The sequence below is a fragment of the Hordeum vulgare genome, chromosome 3H (genome assembly GCF_904849725.1).
Source record: "Hordeum vulgare subsp. vulgare chromosome 3H, MorexV3_pseudomolecules_assembly, whole genome shotgun sequence".
NCBI classification, from domain to species: Eukaryota; Viridiplantae; Streptophyta; class Magnoliopsida; order Poales; family Poaceae; genus Hordeum; species Hordeum vulgare.
In genome coordinates this window covers 556,029,359-556,046,116 of record NC_058520.1, presented here as the reverse complement: position 1 = coordinate 556,046,116, position 16,758 = coordinate 556,029,359, and the positions used below count along the sequence as shown (strand labels likewise).

Below are 16,758 nucleotides of genomic sequence, written 5' to 3'. Positions count from 1 at the left end.
GCCGCACCCCGCACCTGAACCTTTTTTTTTCTTTTTGAGAAAACCGAACCTGAACAAAATGACACCATCTTTCTTATCTGTCACGGTCTCGTAAATTTGCTTCTGTGGGCCGGAGCCCACATAGTGCTTCTGGTCAACGGGTCAAACTTTTTCTCTCACCCTGCCTTCTGAATTTTTTTAACTTTTTTTTGCGGTGGTCTGCCTTGTGAAGGTTGCGTTCGTATAGGTGTTCCGTTTCACCTATAAGATCAGCTGAAAAAATACCAACCATGTCCTGCAGATTGCAACCAGATGTTGTCGACTCTTTCTTGCAGTTTCAGCCACTTGGAGCCACCTTTTGTTCGTTTGGTAACCTCGTTACTTGGAGCCTCGTGTGCGCTTTGGTTTATCATCGCCTAACCCTGTGCCTACGTGAACGATTAAAACCAATTCTCTGTGTGGTGACAGGGACATGGTAGGATTGAGCTGGAAGAACACGTGGTCGAGCCATCCCCGCTGCGTGTTCACTTCATTTATGTAGCGCAACGGCTAACCACTTCACGTACGCGCAGTGGCAGCTGTTAGAATTTAATTAATTATGTAATTAATTAAGTAATCCCTACTTGTAACCGCACGTGGATCTCTCCCACGATGCGGAACCGACATATCCTTCCTGGAGCGTCGCCTCCAAAAACCTGGCATATAAGTGTTCATCATCAAGGAATAAGACAGATAGTTGATTCATTTTACTTCTCTCTCGTTTAGATTACAACACGTTATCAGCACTGCTTTTCCAGAGTGCCTTCGACGAGATCGAGGAGATAGACAGGAAGAAGAAAAGGTAGAATGCCTCGTTCAATGCCGACGAACCTTCGTCACCTGCTGCAGAACGACGTCTGTCGTCGCCGTCTTGCTGTTCTCCGCCGCAGTTTCGGAGAGCGCCGCCGCCTCGACGGTAGACGCCATGGAGCGGGTCGCTACATCGGCCGCCGCCACGGCGCCGGCGGCTACCGAGCGCTCCGTCACGGCCTGGGCACCCGCTCCCTGAGCGGTGCGAATGCGGCTGTTGGCGCCGAGCCCCGTGCCCCGCTCGCACGGGAGTCCATCGACTGGCTCCTCGCCGGCCCTGCCCCGCAGATGCTCGGCTCCTCGCCGGGTTTCTCGTGTCCTGCCCATGGGTGGGTCGTCTGCCCACTCCATGGGGAAGACACCGACGCCCTCGAGCAGGTGCACGGACCCGTCTTCGAGTGGGGATCCACCAGCGTCGCCGCTGCAGACTCCGTCGCGCCGCGCCTCCCGTCTCCGACCCCGGCGGTTGTCGAGATGGGGAGCGGCTCCTTCGCGTCGCGCCTCCCATCTCCGACCCCGGCGGTTGTCAAGATGGGTGGCGGTTCCCCCGCGCCGGCCGGAGCCCCTGCTTCCTTCTTTGTGTTCGGCGCCTCCGCGCCCGTGCCCGCGCCGACCGGGGCCTCCGCCTCCGCACCCGTGCCCGCGCCGACCAGCGCCTCCGCCTCCGCGCCCGTGCCCGCGCCGACCGGCGCCTCCGCTGCCCGCAGTTTTTCTTGTGCGGCGGCCGTCGACGCCATCGCGCCCGCACCTGCCGTCCCCGACGCCGGCGACCCCTTCGACGCGCCGCCGGCTGATGCCCTTCGGCCTCGCGGCGGCGGGCTCTCCGTCGAGCAGCCGCGCCCCGCGCGCTGGCTCCTGGAGTCCGGCTGCACTGGGGCTCGCGAACGGCGCTTCACCAGGCTCTCTGCCTCCGGGCAGGTCTTCTGACGAGGATGCGGATGTGCGCGGTGGAGGCATGTGATGAGGCAGCAGCGGCTTCTCTAGCACAGCACAAGTTGTGCCTTATCTACGCGGTGGCTAAAAATAAAGAAAAATATATATGTTTCCTTCTCTGTCTTATCCTGTGTGGTGTTGGAATGAACTAGTACTAGTCTAGCAGCAAGTTTTAGATTAATTCCTGTTTTAGGTTAATTCCTGTAGCATCAACAGTAGATCTAGCAGTAGACTAATCCCTGTTTTAGACCCTGCTTAATTCCTGTTTTAATCTCTGTAGAGTACTTTATATTCCAGCATATATGTGATGTAATATATATTTCCGTGTTTGCTACATGTTGAGATTGATTACCCGTATTATTTGTAATTGAGATTTTAAATTTCTTGCAAATAAAAATCAACCCCTCGTCTTAATTGAGTTTTTGGCTTAATACGAGCACGGGTTGATATGCAAAATTTCAAAGTGTTTTTCTTTCAAATTGATGTTTTGGGACCACACAGTAGTGAGTTGATCTACTGCATAGCAGATTATCGCCACTATGGTTAAGCCTACATTCTATCATTTTGATATGATGATTGCTTAATATTGTGCCCTCCCATACATTTTATTAAGTTATGACATAAGGTACTAGAAACATGAGTATCTACTGATGTTTATCAGATTATACTCTCTAGTTCTGAGAGATGGACCCCGAATTTTATTTTGGGGCGTATCTACGACGTGTCAAACTTAACAATTTGAAAGTCACACTAATGATTTCAAGCCCATTTCTTGAAGTTATCATTAATTTTGCAACGTTCAATACAACGTAACCATGAAGGTTTTATTTACCTGGTGTAAATCAATCATCTCTGGTTTACCGATGTAGGTAACTAATGGCTGAAAGAGAGTTCGATGCACTCGACCTCAATGGCCACAACTATCCTACCTGGGCCATGGACATCAAGATCGCTCTTGCATCCCGTGGATTAGTGCGTGCAATCCAGACTCCGGAAGATCCTCTTCCGGATGGAGTCACGCCGCTGAGAGATGAACAGAAATATGTCGTCTTATACATCATAAGGCACCATATCCACCCAGATCTCAAATCTGAATATTTGGAGGAGGAATCCCCACTTACTCTGTTTCAGGCCCTCAAGACGAGGTATGAACAGCAAAAGGCAGTTGTCCTGCCGGAAGCACTCCATGATTGGACGCATATCCGACTCCAGGATTTCAAATCCATCGGGGCATACAATCACGAGGTTCATAAGATAAGTTCCAAATAACGCTTTTGCGGGAAGGAACCTACTGATGCGGAAAAGATAGAAAAAACTCTGTCTACTATGCTCCCATCTGAAAGGGTCCTCCAGCAACAGTACTGTGCTCGTGACTACCAAGTTTATTCCGACCTCATTCATATCCTACTTCAGGCTGAAAAGCATGATGAGCTACTCGCCAAGAATGGTTCTCAGCGTCCGGTTGGTTCCCAACCTCTGCCTGAAGTTCATATGAACGTCATGAACAAACGAAAGTTTGATGTGCGCCCCAGGGCAAGCCATCGAACTTCAAAGGTAAACGCAAGTGCAACCGGAACAGAAAGCCTGGAAACTCGGACCGTGGGAAAGGCACCGCAAAGCCCAAGTTTGATAAAACTAAGCTTTGTGACAAGTGTGGATGCTACACGCATCCTACCAATAAGTGCAAGACCCCGAAGCATCTGGCAATTCTGTATCAGCAATCTAAGGGACGAAAAGTACCTCACGGGAAAAGGTTTGAAGCCAACTTCAACCTTCATCCAGATGGTACCAATGGAGCTGGTGGTTCGCAAGATGTTCCTCCCGGATCTAGCAACACCATGACACTCCATACATCAGAGGATCCTACAGACACGGAGAACATGATGGTTGAGTACGCCTCAACCGACATGTTTGGAGACTTCGATTAGTCCCATTATCTCCTTAGTGATCGATTTATTACATAAATCATATCCATGTGTGTTTATTGTAATAGAACATAAGTATTGTTGTCATTTATATTGTATCAGCACTTTGATATAATAAGATTGTATTCTATGTATTGGAATAAAGGTTCTTCTTATTGAAAATTCCTCATTTTTTTATATAGCTTTCTACGGGGACAATCCGATGGAAGAGGAATTATGCCTTGTGGACAGTGCTACCACAAACTCCATACTGAGGGAGTTGAAATATTTTCAGACTCTGAAAAAGATGAATGGAGATATTTTGACAATCGCTGGACGCGATACGGTAATTGTTGGCACTGGACGTGCCATATTTACCCTCCCAAGTGGTACACAAGTGACAATTGAGGATGCCTTGCTGTATCCCGATTCATCTCGTACCCTCATCAGTTTTCGAGATATCCGTAAAAATGGTTTTCACATTGAAACTCATGATGACAACAACGAAGAGTTTCTACTCTTCACAAAAGATTACGGATATGGCAAGCAAGTACTTTAAAAAATTCCTTCACTATCGTCCAGACTGTACTATACGTACATCAAGCCCGTAGAACATGTTGCTTACAAGGTAATTTTTCAGAATGTTAATGCATTCCAAACTTGGCATGATCGCCTTGGTCACCCCAGTGTTGGGATGATGAGGAAAATTACTAGCAATTCCATTGGTCATAATTTGCTTGAGTCAAAGTTTCCTCAGTCATCAGACTTTGTGTGCACATCCTGCGCCACAGGGAAACTAATTTTGAGGCCATCACACCTTAAAATACAAGCTGAACCGCTTCAGTTCCTTGAACGCATTCAAGGTGACATTTGTGGTCCTATCCAACCATTATCTGGACCATTTCGGTATTTCATGGTTCTGATTGACGCATCTACACGATGGTCACACGTGTGCCTTCTATCCACACAAAACCATGCATTTGCCAAGATAATGCGGGAAGTAATTAAGTTACAGGTCCATTATCCAGAAAATCGGATTAAATCAATTCGCATGGACAATGCTGCAGAATTCTCTTCACGTGCTTTCAATGACTATTGTATGGCCTTGGGGATAGAAATTCAACACTCTGTCCCATACGTCCATACTCAAAATGGTTTGGCTGAATCTCTAATTAAAAGGATCAAACTCATTGCAAGACCTTTGTTAATGAATTGCAGCTTGCCAACTTCGTGTTGGGGTCATGCAATTTTACACGCTGCTGACTTAATCCAATTGCGACTTATCTTTACGGGTCACTAGATTCGGACATATATATGAAGGTTCCTGACGGAATCTCTGTCCCGAGTAACAATGCAAAACGCAACATGTATTGTGTAAAGCTGAATAAGTCATTGTATGGCTTAAAACAGTCGGGGCAGATGTGGTACAACCGACTAAGTGAGTTCCTTCTTCAGAAAGGTTACTCCAATAGTGATGATTGCCCATGTGTCTTCATCAAGAAGTCCTCCACAGGATTTTGCATAATTTCTGTGTATGTTGATGATCTAAACATCATCGGCAGTGCACGAGATATTGATAAAGCACGCAATCACCTAAAGATGGAATTTGAGATGAAGGATTTGGGTCAAACCAAATTTTGCTTGGGTCTCCAACTCGAGCACCATACCTCAGGAATAATGGTACACCAAGCTGCCTATATCCAGAAAATATTGGAGAAATTCAATATGGACAAATCCTACCCATCTAAAACTTCCATGGTGGTTCAATCTCTAGACGTAGAGAAAGATCCGTTCAGACCAAGGGATGACGGGTGAAGAGATTTTGGGACCCGAGGTTCCATATCTCAGTGCTGTTGGAGCGCTTATGTATCTTGCAAATTGCACAAGACCTGATATTGCATTTGCAGTAAATCTACTTGCTAGGCACAACACAGCTCCCACCAAACGCCATTGGTCGGGAGTCAAGAATGTCTTTCGATATCTCCAAGGCACAAAGGATCTTGGCCTATTTTTTCAGTTCCAGGAAAAACTGGACTCTGGTATAATTGGATATACAGATGCTGGCTATTTATCTGATCCCCATAATGCCAGATTGCAGACCGGCTTTGTGTTCCTACATGGTGGAACTGCTATATCATGGAAGTCTTCGAAACAGACCCTAGTTGCAACATCTACCAATCATTTTGAAATAATTGCTTTATATGAGGCATCGCGTGAATGCACGTGGCTTCGCAGAATGATAAACCACATACAACAGTCATGTGGAATTGGTTCTATCGAATCACCTACCATTATCTATGAAGATAATGCGGCTTGTGTTGCACAGATGCAAACAGGATACATAAAGAGCAATATCACTAAGCATATTGCCCCTAAGTTGTTTTATCCCCACGAACTCCAGAAAAGTGGTGAAATCAACATCTTGCAAGTCAAGTCATGTGATAATCTCGCTGATCTTTTCACAAAGTCTCTACCAGCTTCAACATTCCAGAAATACCTTCATGGAATTGGTATGCGACGGCTCCGAGATTTGCAAGTGTCAGGGGGAGTATCTTCCTGAACTATTCCTGTTCAAAGCCTCATATTACACTCTTTTTCCCTTTATGAGTTTACTTTAGAGGTTCTCATCAAGGTTTTTAATGAGGTAATATCAACATAAGAACACATGTCATACTATCTGTTTTCCCCACCGGGGTTTTTAGGAAAGTATATACGACATATTTATTGTCCTCTTATTCTATGGATACATTTCATATGGAGTTAACGGAGGCAATAACAATTATATGCGATATCATTTTCTCCTTATTTTCCCACAGGGTTTGAAGGAGTTTTAGCTGCATATACTACACCACTCCTTATATTTTTCCCACAGGGTTTTTGGAGGAGACTATTTCAAGATGATGAACACGCTCAAGGACAAGTATAGATTATGGGGAGTGTTGGAATTTAATTAATTATGTAATTAATTAAGTAATCCCTACTTGTAACTGCACGTGGATCTCTCCCACGATGTGGAACCGACATATCCTTCCTGGAGCGTCGCCTCCAGGAACCGCCTTTCCCCTGGCATGTAAGTGTTCATCATCAAGGAATAAGACAGATAGTTGATTCATTTTACTTCTCTCTCGTTTAGATTACAACAGCAGCATCGAATGATCACACATGCTAGCTAACAAAACATGGCCTTTGACAGCGTGGCCAGCTTTGCCGCTGAATAACGCAACAGACTTTTTGCACTGGATTTCATGTTTGAGACTACAGACTCCAAGCCAGTTCCCGTTGTTCCCTTCACCTTTTACCTTGTTCTCAAATGTGTTTGGTTAGCTAGCGCCCACCTTCTGCTTCCTCCCTGCGCCTCCCTCCCCTCGTTGTAGCTCCGGCGTGCTGGTGGGCAAAGCCTGGTCACTTCGGGCGGCGGCAGAGCCTCCTCCTTCCCCCGCGCGACGCTGAATGGTGCGGGCCGTCTGAGTCGGGCGGCGGCATGGTGCGAGCTCAGGGTGCGGCGGCGGCAGGGTCCAGGCTGCTTGTAGCGACGAGGAGTGGCTGATGCAGATATGCGGCGTGCCCTGACATCGGCGCCGGTGGCCGTGGGTTCGGCCCAGATCTGACGCGGCTCGGTGCATAGGGCTTGGGTCCTTGTGGTGACAGGGCTTCGGCTCGCCGCAGGGGCTGGCTGGCTCCGGTGGCTAACTTCAATGGTCGGTCCCTGCTACGGTGCTCCTTGGTGGTGGCGGGCCTGCCGCCCCCGGGCAAATATGGCCCTGGGGAAGGGGTCTGGAGATGGCAGGTGCCACGGGCTCGCCGGCATTTGCACGCGATGAGGTTGGTGGCTCCTGCGTGAGGGTGGCGTCGTCGTCGCGTAGGAGGTGTGTGGGACAGCAGGTTTATAGACCGGTGGTGTTGTGCCGCTGGTTGCGTGGGGGTGCTCGACGAGGTGGCTCGGGCGAAAGCCTAGATGACACGACGTCCGCGGACGTCGTTTTTCCTCCTTGATGGTCGTTGTGGAGCCCTTCCTTGCCCAGCACCTTCGGACCATGGACATCGGGCGAAAGCCTAAGACTACGAAGTGAGTCAGGTGACGGAGTCGTTCTTCCACGTCGCTCTACCCCTTTGAGGGGCATTGCCTTGAGGGTCACTGGCCTCTTCCGTGCTTTCTCAGAGCTGGACACACACGATATCGAGGTCGGCATGTGTCGACTGGCGATGTGGTTGGCGCAACTTCTTGTGTGGTTACGATGGCAGCTTCAGGCGGAGTTGGTCTGCCGTTGAGCTTTGGTAGTCAGTCTCCTTCGGCGTGTTCGAGGGGTTGCCGCGCCTCACTTTGTCTTCCCTGGAGTCGGAGCTGCTTAGGCGGGCCCTTGCGACGACAATGACACGATGCAGGTGGTCGGTTGTGGCGCTGGCTCGGCTCAGGCTAGTGCTTTTCTCCTACAATGCTCGTCGATAGAGTCGGAGCTGCGTGGTAGTTGGGCGCGCGCGGTTGACTGGTTGGCAGTGGTCGGCGTGGGCCTCGGTGTTTGCTTGCGGTGAGGGCTATATTGATGGTTGTCGATGGTGGAGTCGGAGTCGCCCTTGGGTAAGTGTGATGGCGATGACACCGGGTTGCAGCCTCAACGGTGTTCTCTCCTCGACGACGTGTGTGTGTTCTTATGTGGGTTGCCAGATCGCCCTGTGTGTCCTGTGTGAACGTGTTGTAGTGATTTTCGCCCGGTTTTTCGTTAATCAACCGGGCAATTCTCTTCAAAAAAAATGCGTTGGGTTAGCCATATGAATGGGATCGTTAGCAAAGCATCATTACTGTTGAACGTAAAGTGAAGGAATGGTCGAACTCGAACGGCGTTTCACTCATAGAAAACTTAGGTATGTAAGGCTTCTCGTCTGTTCAGAAAGAAGGCATCCGCATGGTAATTGTTTCAAAGTATCGGGTAACTGTTTTAACTCAAACACAGAATCGCCTTAAGGTGCAGGAATGCCTCCTAGAGTTTCATCAGGAAAATTGTGTTTAAAGATAGGTTGTTCAGCAAAGAACATCTTATGTATTTCATTTCTTTCATGCAAGGGCACATTATTTTCATGGTCTAGCAAATTTTGCTTTAACGGATCAGTAGGTGGTACGACAATAGAAGCGAGACCAATCATTTCATCCTTACTAGGGAAATCTTTATCATGAGGTTGCCTACAAAACTTAGAGAAATTAAACTTATGAGACAAATCACCAAAATTAACACTGACACTTTCTTTATTGCAATATGTCTTAGCATAAAAAGTGTTCAAGAAAGGTCTACCAAATATTATGGGGCAAAAATCATCTTGTGGAGAACCAAGGACTAGAACATTAGTAGGGTATTTTATTTTCCCACACAAGATTTCAACGTCTCTAATAATCCCAAATGGTGTGATAGTGTCTATGTTTGCAAGTTTAATAGTGACATCAATATCTTCTATTTCATTAGGTGCAATATCATTCATAATTTCTTGATATAAATTAAAGGGGATAACACTAACACTAGCATCCAAATCACATAAGCCATGGTTAAAATGATCTCCTATTTTAGCTGAGACAATGGGCATGCCAACAACAGATTTATTCTTATCTTTAGTATCTGGTTTGGCAATTCTAACAGCTTCAACACAGAAATAAATAACATGCCCATCGATATTATCAACCAAGAGATCCTTAACCACAAGAATACTAGGTTCTACCTTAATTTGTTCAAATGGCCTAGTTGCTCTAATATTACTTTTGTTAATCACGGTTGAAACCTTAGCATGTCCCTTTATCCTTACATGGAAGGTGTTTTTTCAATATAAGCAGTAGGCACAACTAGATCAACATTGTAAATGATAGTTTCATCTTAAATTATAACTAGCTCCTCAATCTTTTCTTTAACACGTGGATGAAATTTAAACAATTTCTTCTTACGGGGGTCAACATGAGTAGCAAATGATCCACAAAACGAGGCTACTATCTTAGAGTCAAGTCCATATTTATTGCTAAACTTGTGAAAAAGCATCGGTATCCATAAAAGATTCAACATAATTGAACTTAAGTGTTATATCTGACTCGTTAGCTTTGTCGATTTCCCAATCTTCAGAGTTGCGTTTGATTCTTTCAAGAAGGTCCCACCTGAATTCAATAGTTTTCTTCATAAAAGAGCTAGTCGAAGACGAATCGAGCATGGTTTGATTATCATGAGAAAGTAGGCCATGAAAATTATGTAAGATAATCTCCCTTGAGAGCTCATGATTTGGGCATGTATACATCATGTATTTAAGCCTTCCCAAGCTTGAGCGATACTTTCTCCTTCACGAGGCCAAAAATTATATATATAATTTCGATCACAATGAACTAGATGCATAGGATAAAACTTTTGATGAAATTCCAATATTAATCGATTCCAGTACCAAGCTCCAATATCATCACATAGCCTATACCATATCAATGATTTCCCCCCCAAAGATAAAGGGAAAACCTTCTTCTTAACTTCATCTCCGGGTAAATATGCAAGCTTAAATAATCCACAAACTTCATCCACATAGATTAGGTGCATATCATGATGTAGTGTTCCATCTCCTGCATAAGGATTACCTAGCAGTTTCTCTATCATACTCGGAGGACTCTCATAACCAATATTTTCAGTAGGTGTAGTAGGTTGAGGAGAAACTCTTTGTGATTCCGGTCGAGGTGAAGATACCCCGAACAAAGCCCTCAAAGGATTGTTTTCCATAGTAGCAAGTAACACTAAATTTCAGCACGTAATATAAATTTTTCCTTACCAATTTCCACTCACCAAAATCTCTTCACTCACAGACAACGACACCAGAAAAGAGTCATGATGACCCACAAGTATAGGGGATCAATCGTAGTCCTTTCGATAAGTAAAAGGGCCGAACCCAACGAGGAGCAGAAGGAAATGACAAGCGGTTTTCAGCAAGGTATTTTCTGCAGGCACTGGAATTATCGGTAACAGGTAGTTTGATAGCAAGATACTTTATAACAAGCAAGTAATAATAATGGTAACAAAAGTGCAGCAAGCTAGCTCAATCCTTTTTGTAGCAAAGGACAAGTCGGAAATAATAAGTAAAACATTCTCGAGGACACATGGAAATTTCATCTAATCACTTTTATCATGTTTGTTTGATTCGCGTTTGCTAGTTTGATAATTTGATATGTGGGTTGGCCGGTGCTTGGGTGTTGTTCTTACTTGAACAAGCCTCCCGCTTATGATTAACCCCACTCGCAAGAATCCACGACTATGAAAGAAGAATTAAGATAACATCTGACCATAGCCCCTCGCGTCGCCCTAGGGAGCTATGCGCGCAGGAGGGGGAGATCGAGATGAGGGAGGCAGCGGGAGGTGGAGGAAATCAACTCTCTATAGCAGTTAGTATAATAATTGATTATAGAAGTTTGGATCTAAATCTAACAATTATAGCATCTCTAGCAAATCCCCTAAACGCCCGACGAACCACGCTTTTCCGGTTGATTTACAGGACAACCCAAAAATCCGGCCCGAGCAGAACATGCAAAAACGGCCCGAACCGTAAAAGGTTTACTGGAGGCGCCCCGTAAACCTCTCTCGCTTCTGGTATATATGTCGGCGCCCAAGTGATTTAGGTTATCCCTCCTTTTTCTCCATTTTCCACCTCCATTGCAGATCCTCCATTCCAGTGATAAATCGATCCCGCTCTGGTAGCGTTTTGCCGCACTTTGCAATAGCGGATCTTGGCGGCAATGGTGACGATGGGTGCGGGGCGCGGTGACAGCAGGGGTTTCCACGACAGTGGGGGCTTCGGGTGCCGTGGGGGGTTCGTTGCCTACAAGCATAGGAACGACGACGAGGCATGTGGCTCTGGCCTCCACCCTCCTTTGTCGGACATGCATAGGGAGGCGGCGCGCAAGTCCCACAACGCATACGCGGGGGATTGCACCAACTTCCGTCACCTTGGCGACATGTTTGATCCGACCCTCCGACGTCGTAGCGATGCCGAGCTCGCATGGTTCGCGGTGATGGAGGTCGTCGCAACCTGAGATGTAGCTACTGCCACGCGCATATCAGCGCTACTGGAGGAGTTCCAGCTACAGGTGGCCCTCTGTAACATGCTGATGTACAACACTCTCCACGGCAACGAGCCTCCCTCCTGCCACAATAGCAACTGCGACTCCGATAACGACTCCGAGGACGAGTACATATATGCTATATGTGTTTAAAATTGAGTATAATTTAAGTATGGCTTGTATTAAAAACTCTCCTATGGTATGGGTGTGATGAACTTCCCTATGCTATGCTTGTGATGAACTGTGACAAGATGTTGTAGTGCGAACTAGTATCCTATGACCTATATCCTATATCCTATATTCTTAAATAGCTACAATCTACTATTAATTTTTTCTCTTCATGCAGCAATGCCACATTCCCAAGCTATGCGTGTAGTCATAACTTACTTTTTCCATTAATCTCTTCATGCAAATCATACCACCCATGCATGCCTTTTTTTTGCAAGGAATTAAGTCACATAAGACACTTCTATATAATTTTGCATTAATTCAAGACTTATATCACTTAATCATACATTGTTTTAATAAGGTTCCACACCAACACGCGGGGCGTCATCTAGTGTTTAAAACGTTTAGGGACACCACAAATGATTTTTCCGGGACGACAGGTTGTGGGATCCGTTAGAGATGCTCTTACACCTAATTCAGTCAAAAGTTGTTCATCCTAATTTTGCATTTTGCCACAAAACGAGAGGAAAGCTTGCCATTTATTGACAGAGTGAAGATGGGGTTGGGTTTAGAAGGTGTGTACTCTGACGGGGGGTGACCATCATCAGATCCAGTTAGGCAGCACTTTCAGTGTCAGACATGAAATACCGTATGCACAGGAAATTTGTCTGACAAAAGGCGCTCATTTCCTTCGCCTGATATTTATACTACACGGCAAATGTATGCCAACTGTTTTATACAACAATGGCCGACTGCCATCTGCTAGCTGTTACCGCAACATACATAATGCCTCGTATCACATTTGCCACGATCAAAACCTAAAGCAGAGGAATGCTAAAAACTTTGCAGGGGCCGCAAGCACTGCAGTGCAAACAGTGAAAGAATTTCGATTTAGCTCTATAATAAAACTGTAAGTACTGTACATGCTAACTAGCTACGGCATTAACACCCTTGACTTCGCCGTTGATGGAGCTCATGACGTTGGAAGCAATGGCGATGCTGCTCGTGATCACTGCCAGAGTGATCATCATCGCTGCCATTGCCTTGTCTTTCCTCTTCGCTATCCCATGAACATCCCTGCAAAAGTATCGAGGTGTCGGATTAGGCCAGGAAGCGATATTTTCTGAAAGTTTTATGAGCTTGTTGTACAAGCAGAAGCAGGTGATCAATGTCGCACCTGAGAACGATTGCGCCGGGAAAGATGAGCGATATGCAGACGGCGAACGTGGAGCCCGTGTACTGGAAGAGCGTCCAGATGCTGGGGATGGCGATGGCGAGCGCGTAGAGCGCCGCCATGAGCGCGGCCGTGAGCGCCACGAACCGGCGCGTGTCGGTGGCCAGCGGGCGGCGGCCCGGGAAGAGGAGCTCGTCGACGTTGACGCGGAGCGAGTAGTGGAGGAGCGGGAAGACGAGCACGAGGTGCAGCGCGTAGCTGAGGCGCGCGGCGTCGTTGAGCGCCTGCGGGACGCCGGAGCCGGAGCTGCGGTCGAAGTTGGCGAGCACGTCCGGCATGGTGGCCTCCCCGAATAGGAGGAAGCCGAAGAAGCCCACCGCGGCGTAGATGGCGGAGCAGAGCACCAGCGAGATGCGCACCGCCGACTTCATGTCCGACGTCTTGCTCAGCTCCGCGCGGATTGGGTGCACTGCCAAGGCAGACACAGGTGAGCTATACTATATACTAGTACAGTATGAAACATATGGCCGGTCGACGTGAAGATACCGTTGAAGTGGAAGGTGAAGGCGACGACGATGACCGGGACGGCGGTGAAGAGCTCGAACGGGGATGCGAGGGTGGAGAAGTCCGGGAGCATCCGTGGCATCTTGGCGGTGCCGGTGAAGAGAGTGTAGACCGCGATCCCCATCGTGATGAGCATGAAGACCGCCGCCAAGAGGATGGACACGGCCGACGTGTACCTCAGCGAATCTGCAAATTTTACAGTAACCATTTTTATGTGATGATCAGTAAATCTACACTTTATCCTGTTTTGTCCTCGCAGCTCTACTGGTGGTAGCGGTTCATTCCCCAATCCCCATCGCCGGCACTGGAAAACAATGATTGGTGCAATCAAAGATGCAGCACGAGGGTGCACAGTGACATGACGCTGAGCAATCCCCGGGCCACGTCGCCACGTGCTCATCCTCGACATGGCTGTCCCTGGTCTCGCGAGTCAGATATCTACTCGTGTCATTAGCTTGGCATTTTAGACAAGAAATTTGCTACGTCGACACGTTGAATATTAAGCTACTCTCGTGTTATTAAGCTATTCAGGTAGCTGTGCTCGATTCGAGCAGCGGAGTACGTACCTACGCGCCTCCGGAGCACAAGAGGCAGGAGAATCACCGCGGCCGCCACCAGCACCGCATCCCGGCCGGTCCACCAGTGCGGCCCGAACCACTCCGGCAGCACCCCGGCGTGCGCCTCCCCGCTGCCCACGGGGCCCGACATCACGTCCCCTGCACCAAAGCTCTCCCAGCACTCAGGATCTCTCACACATGGCTGTGGCGTTTCGCGGGATCAGTCCAGTTACCGATGATTATGAGGTAGACGGTGAGGGTCCCGACGCAGTTGAAGGCGATGAAGACGTTGAGCAGCGCGGCGCCGGCCCGGCCGAACGAGCCGCCCATCAGCGCCGCGTACGACGGCGTGCCCCGGGTGTACCGGAGCATGAAGTCGACGGCGACGCTGGCGAGGAGCGCGACGCCGGCGATGAGCGCCACGGCCGGGGCCACGCCGAGCACCCGCATGGCCGCCGGGATGGACATGATCCCGGCGCCCACCACGCTCGTCGACACGTTGAACACCGCGCCGAGGACCGACGCGTTGCCGGGAGGCGCCCCGGCTCCGTGCTCCGGGAGCAGGAGCGCCTCCTCCGCTTCGCTGCCGCCGGTGGCCACGCCGGGGCCGCGCGAGCTCTTGGACGCCATGACGAGCAAAGCAAGAGCAGAGGAAGGAGAGGGCAGCGAGGTGGGGGGGTGGGTGCTAATTTGTAATCGGCGGCTCGAGAGCGTGAAAGAAGGGAGTGGTGAGAAAGGGACGGGATGATGACTGTGCCGAGGGATAAGGGCTGAGTCACACGGACATGGGCGATCGAGTGGAGCTCCACGGCTTGATTACTGCTGCTGCGGTGGTGGTGGTGGACCTGTCTGGTATGGAAGCCAGATGGCGACCGTACGTTCGTGATTCCCACGACCTCCAGCGGACCGTGCATGGCCTACTTTACTTTCCTGTTCACAACCATTTTTTAGCTGCCCCCGCTGGAATGTGTTCCGCGTGCAGTATATTTTCTTGGTTTTCTTCTGCGGTGCAAGTGATCTGCAGACCATTAGTATCTTCACTAAACTAATGGAGGGGAAGTGATGGTGCAGATCATGGGAACAGAGCGGCCGGGGCGGGTGCGGGGGACGATGACGTGCGGAGGCGATTGGCCATTAGTCGCTCTAATCCTGGTAATTGATGCTTCACTGATTTAACATTTGATACAGAGAAATGCAACCATAGAAGAGCACAGAAAATCACACGTTACATATTGCATTGGCGTCAACATTGGGCGGGGGAACAAAACCGTAGTATGCCACGGCCGCCTACTCTTATCAGCCTCTCCTCGACATCTACAACCGGATTTAACAAATACAACCCCCTAAACATCTGTGAATATGCCTGAATAATGGCTCATCCACGCAGCCACATCCTTTTTTTTAATATATCCGATCATTTGTAAGTGATTCATGAAGAGAAAGAGAGGAAAAAAGATGATTCGAAATAAGGTCGCGTCCTACGTGACGGACAAATCAAGCGGGTCCGAACGTTTATGCGAGCCTCATATCCTTCCTATATTTGTTCTCAACACGAGGATTCACAGACAGTCCAGACGTATAGGGATGATATCCAGGTTCGATTGGGTCATTTTTTTCTCTCTCTCGTTTCGTCACTAGCCAAATGCGTCCGTGAACATATAAAATGTCGTTTGAGGCGTCCGGTTGCAGGTGCTCTTACTTTCTTCTAAGGCTGCTGCCAGCCGTCTCTCGCCGAAGGGTTCATCAGGGCTCTCTACCTTTGTTGCAGTACCATGTGGTGAGGGCATCAACCGAAAGCAATGTGATGGTGTCTCCTCTTTCCTTGAAATATCCTTAGACCAACTTGTGTGAGCAGACTAGATCAGAGGTGAATGACAGCACTGGCAATTGACATCGAGATTTTATTATTTTGAAAACCCATGATTCATCCTTCGGGTCAATCGTTGTTTCATGGAGTATTTGAAGATGTTGGCTCCAAGTTATGCTTTGAGGGCGATAGCCCCAGGTCCTACTTATAGTTGGATTAGTCATCATCGGCAGTTCGACATGCTGGCGACAATTCCTTCTTAAGATGTTGTCTCAAGGTCTTAGAGAAACTCTACCAATCAATGTAGAGATTGAGTCAAAGAAGAATCACATGCCCCTCGCCCAGACGGCCAGACCCCCTGGGGGGGGGGGGGGGGGCTAGCACGGCGTGTCCTTGACTCCCTCTCCCATCTCTCCTCCCTGTCGCGGTCGGGCAAAGCCTGGTCGGCATTGGCGGCGACGGGGCCTCTCCTTCCCTCAGCTGCAGGACCTGACGCGGGCGGTGTTCGGTGGTGGTTGGCGGCGCGTTGGCGGCGACGCACGCTGGTGAGGACTCAAGGAGGATGACGGGAGCTGAATCCCCATGGTAGTCGCATGAGGGGCCACTCGCGGCGCTCCTGTGGTGGCCGGTGGTCGGTCTGTTCCAGATCTGGCCAATGACACCTTGGGCGGCGCGGGCCCACCTTTGGTGGCTGATGCGTCACAGTCGTCAGGGAGGGCTACGGCGTGACCAGATCGGTTGACGGCGGCACGGCCGGAACTGGG

At 48.6% G+C, this 16,758-nt stretch overlaps 1 protein-coding gene across 1 annotated transcript; it reads right to left on the bottom strand.

Moving 5' to 3' along the window:
• Positions 1-12,561: 12,561 nt before the first annotated feature.
• LOC123445006 (amino acid transporter AVT6C-like) lies at positions 12,562-16,297 on the bottom strand. The gene is made up of 5 exons (XM_045121920.1): positions 14,421-16,297; positions 14,197-14,346; positions 13,613-13,816; positions 13,070-13,535; positions 12,562-12,969 (listed from the first exon to the last, which is right to left on the bottom strand). Exons 1-5 carry the CDS (start codon positions 14,815-14,817, stop codon positions 12,819-12,821), a joined length of 1,368 nt encoding a protein of 455 aa, XP_044977855.1. The 5' UTR covers positions 14,818-16,297; the 3' UTR covers positions 12,562-12,818.
• Between the last annotated feature and the right edge of the window lie 461 nt (positions 16,298-16,758).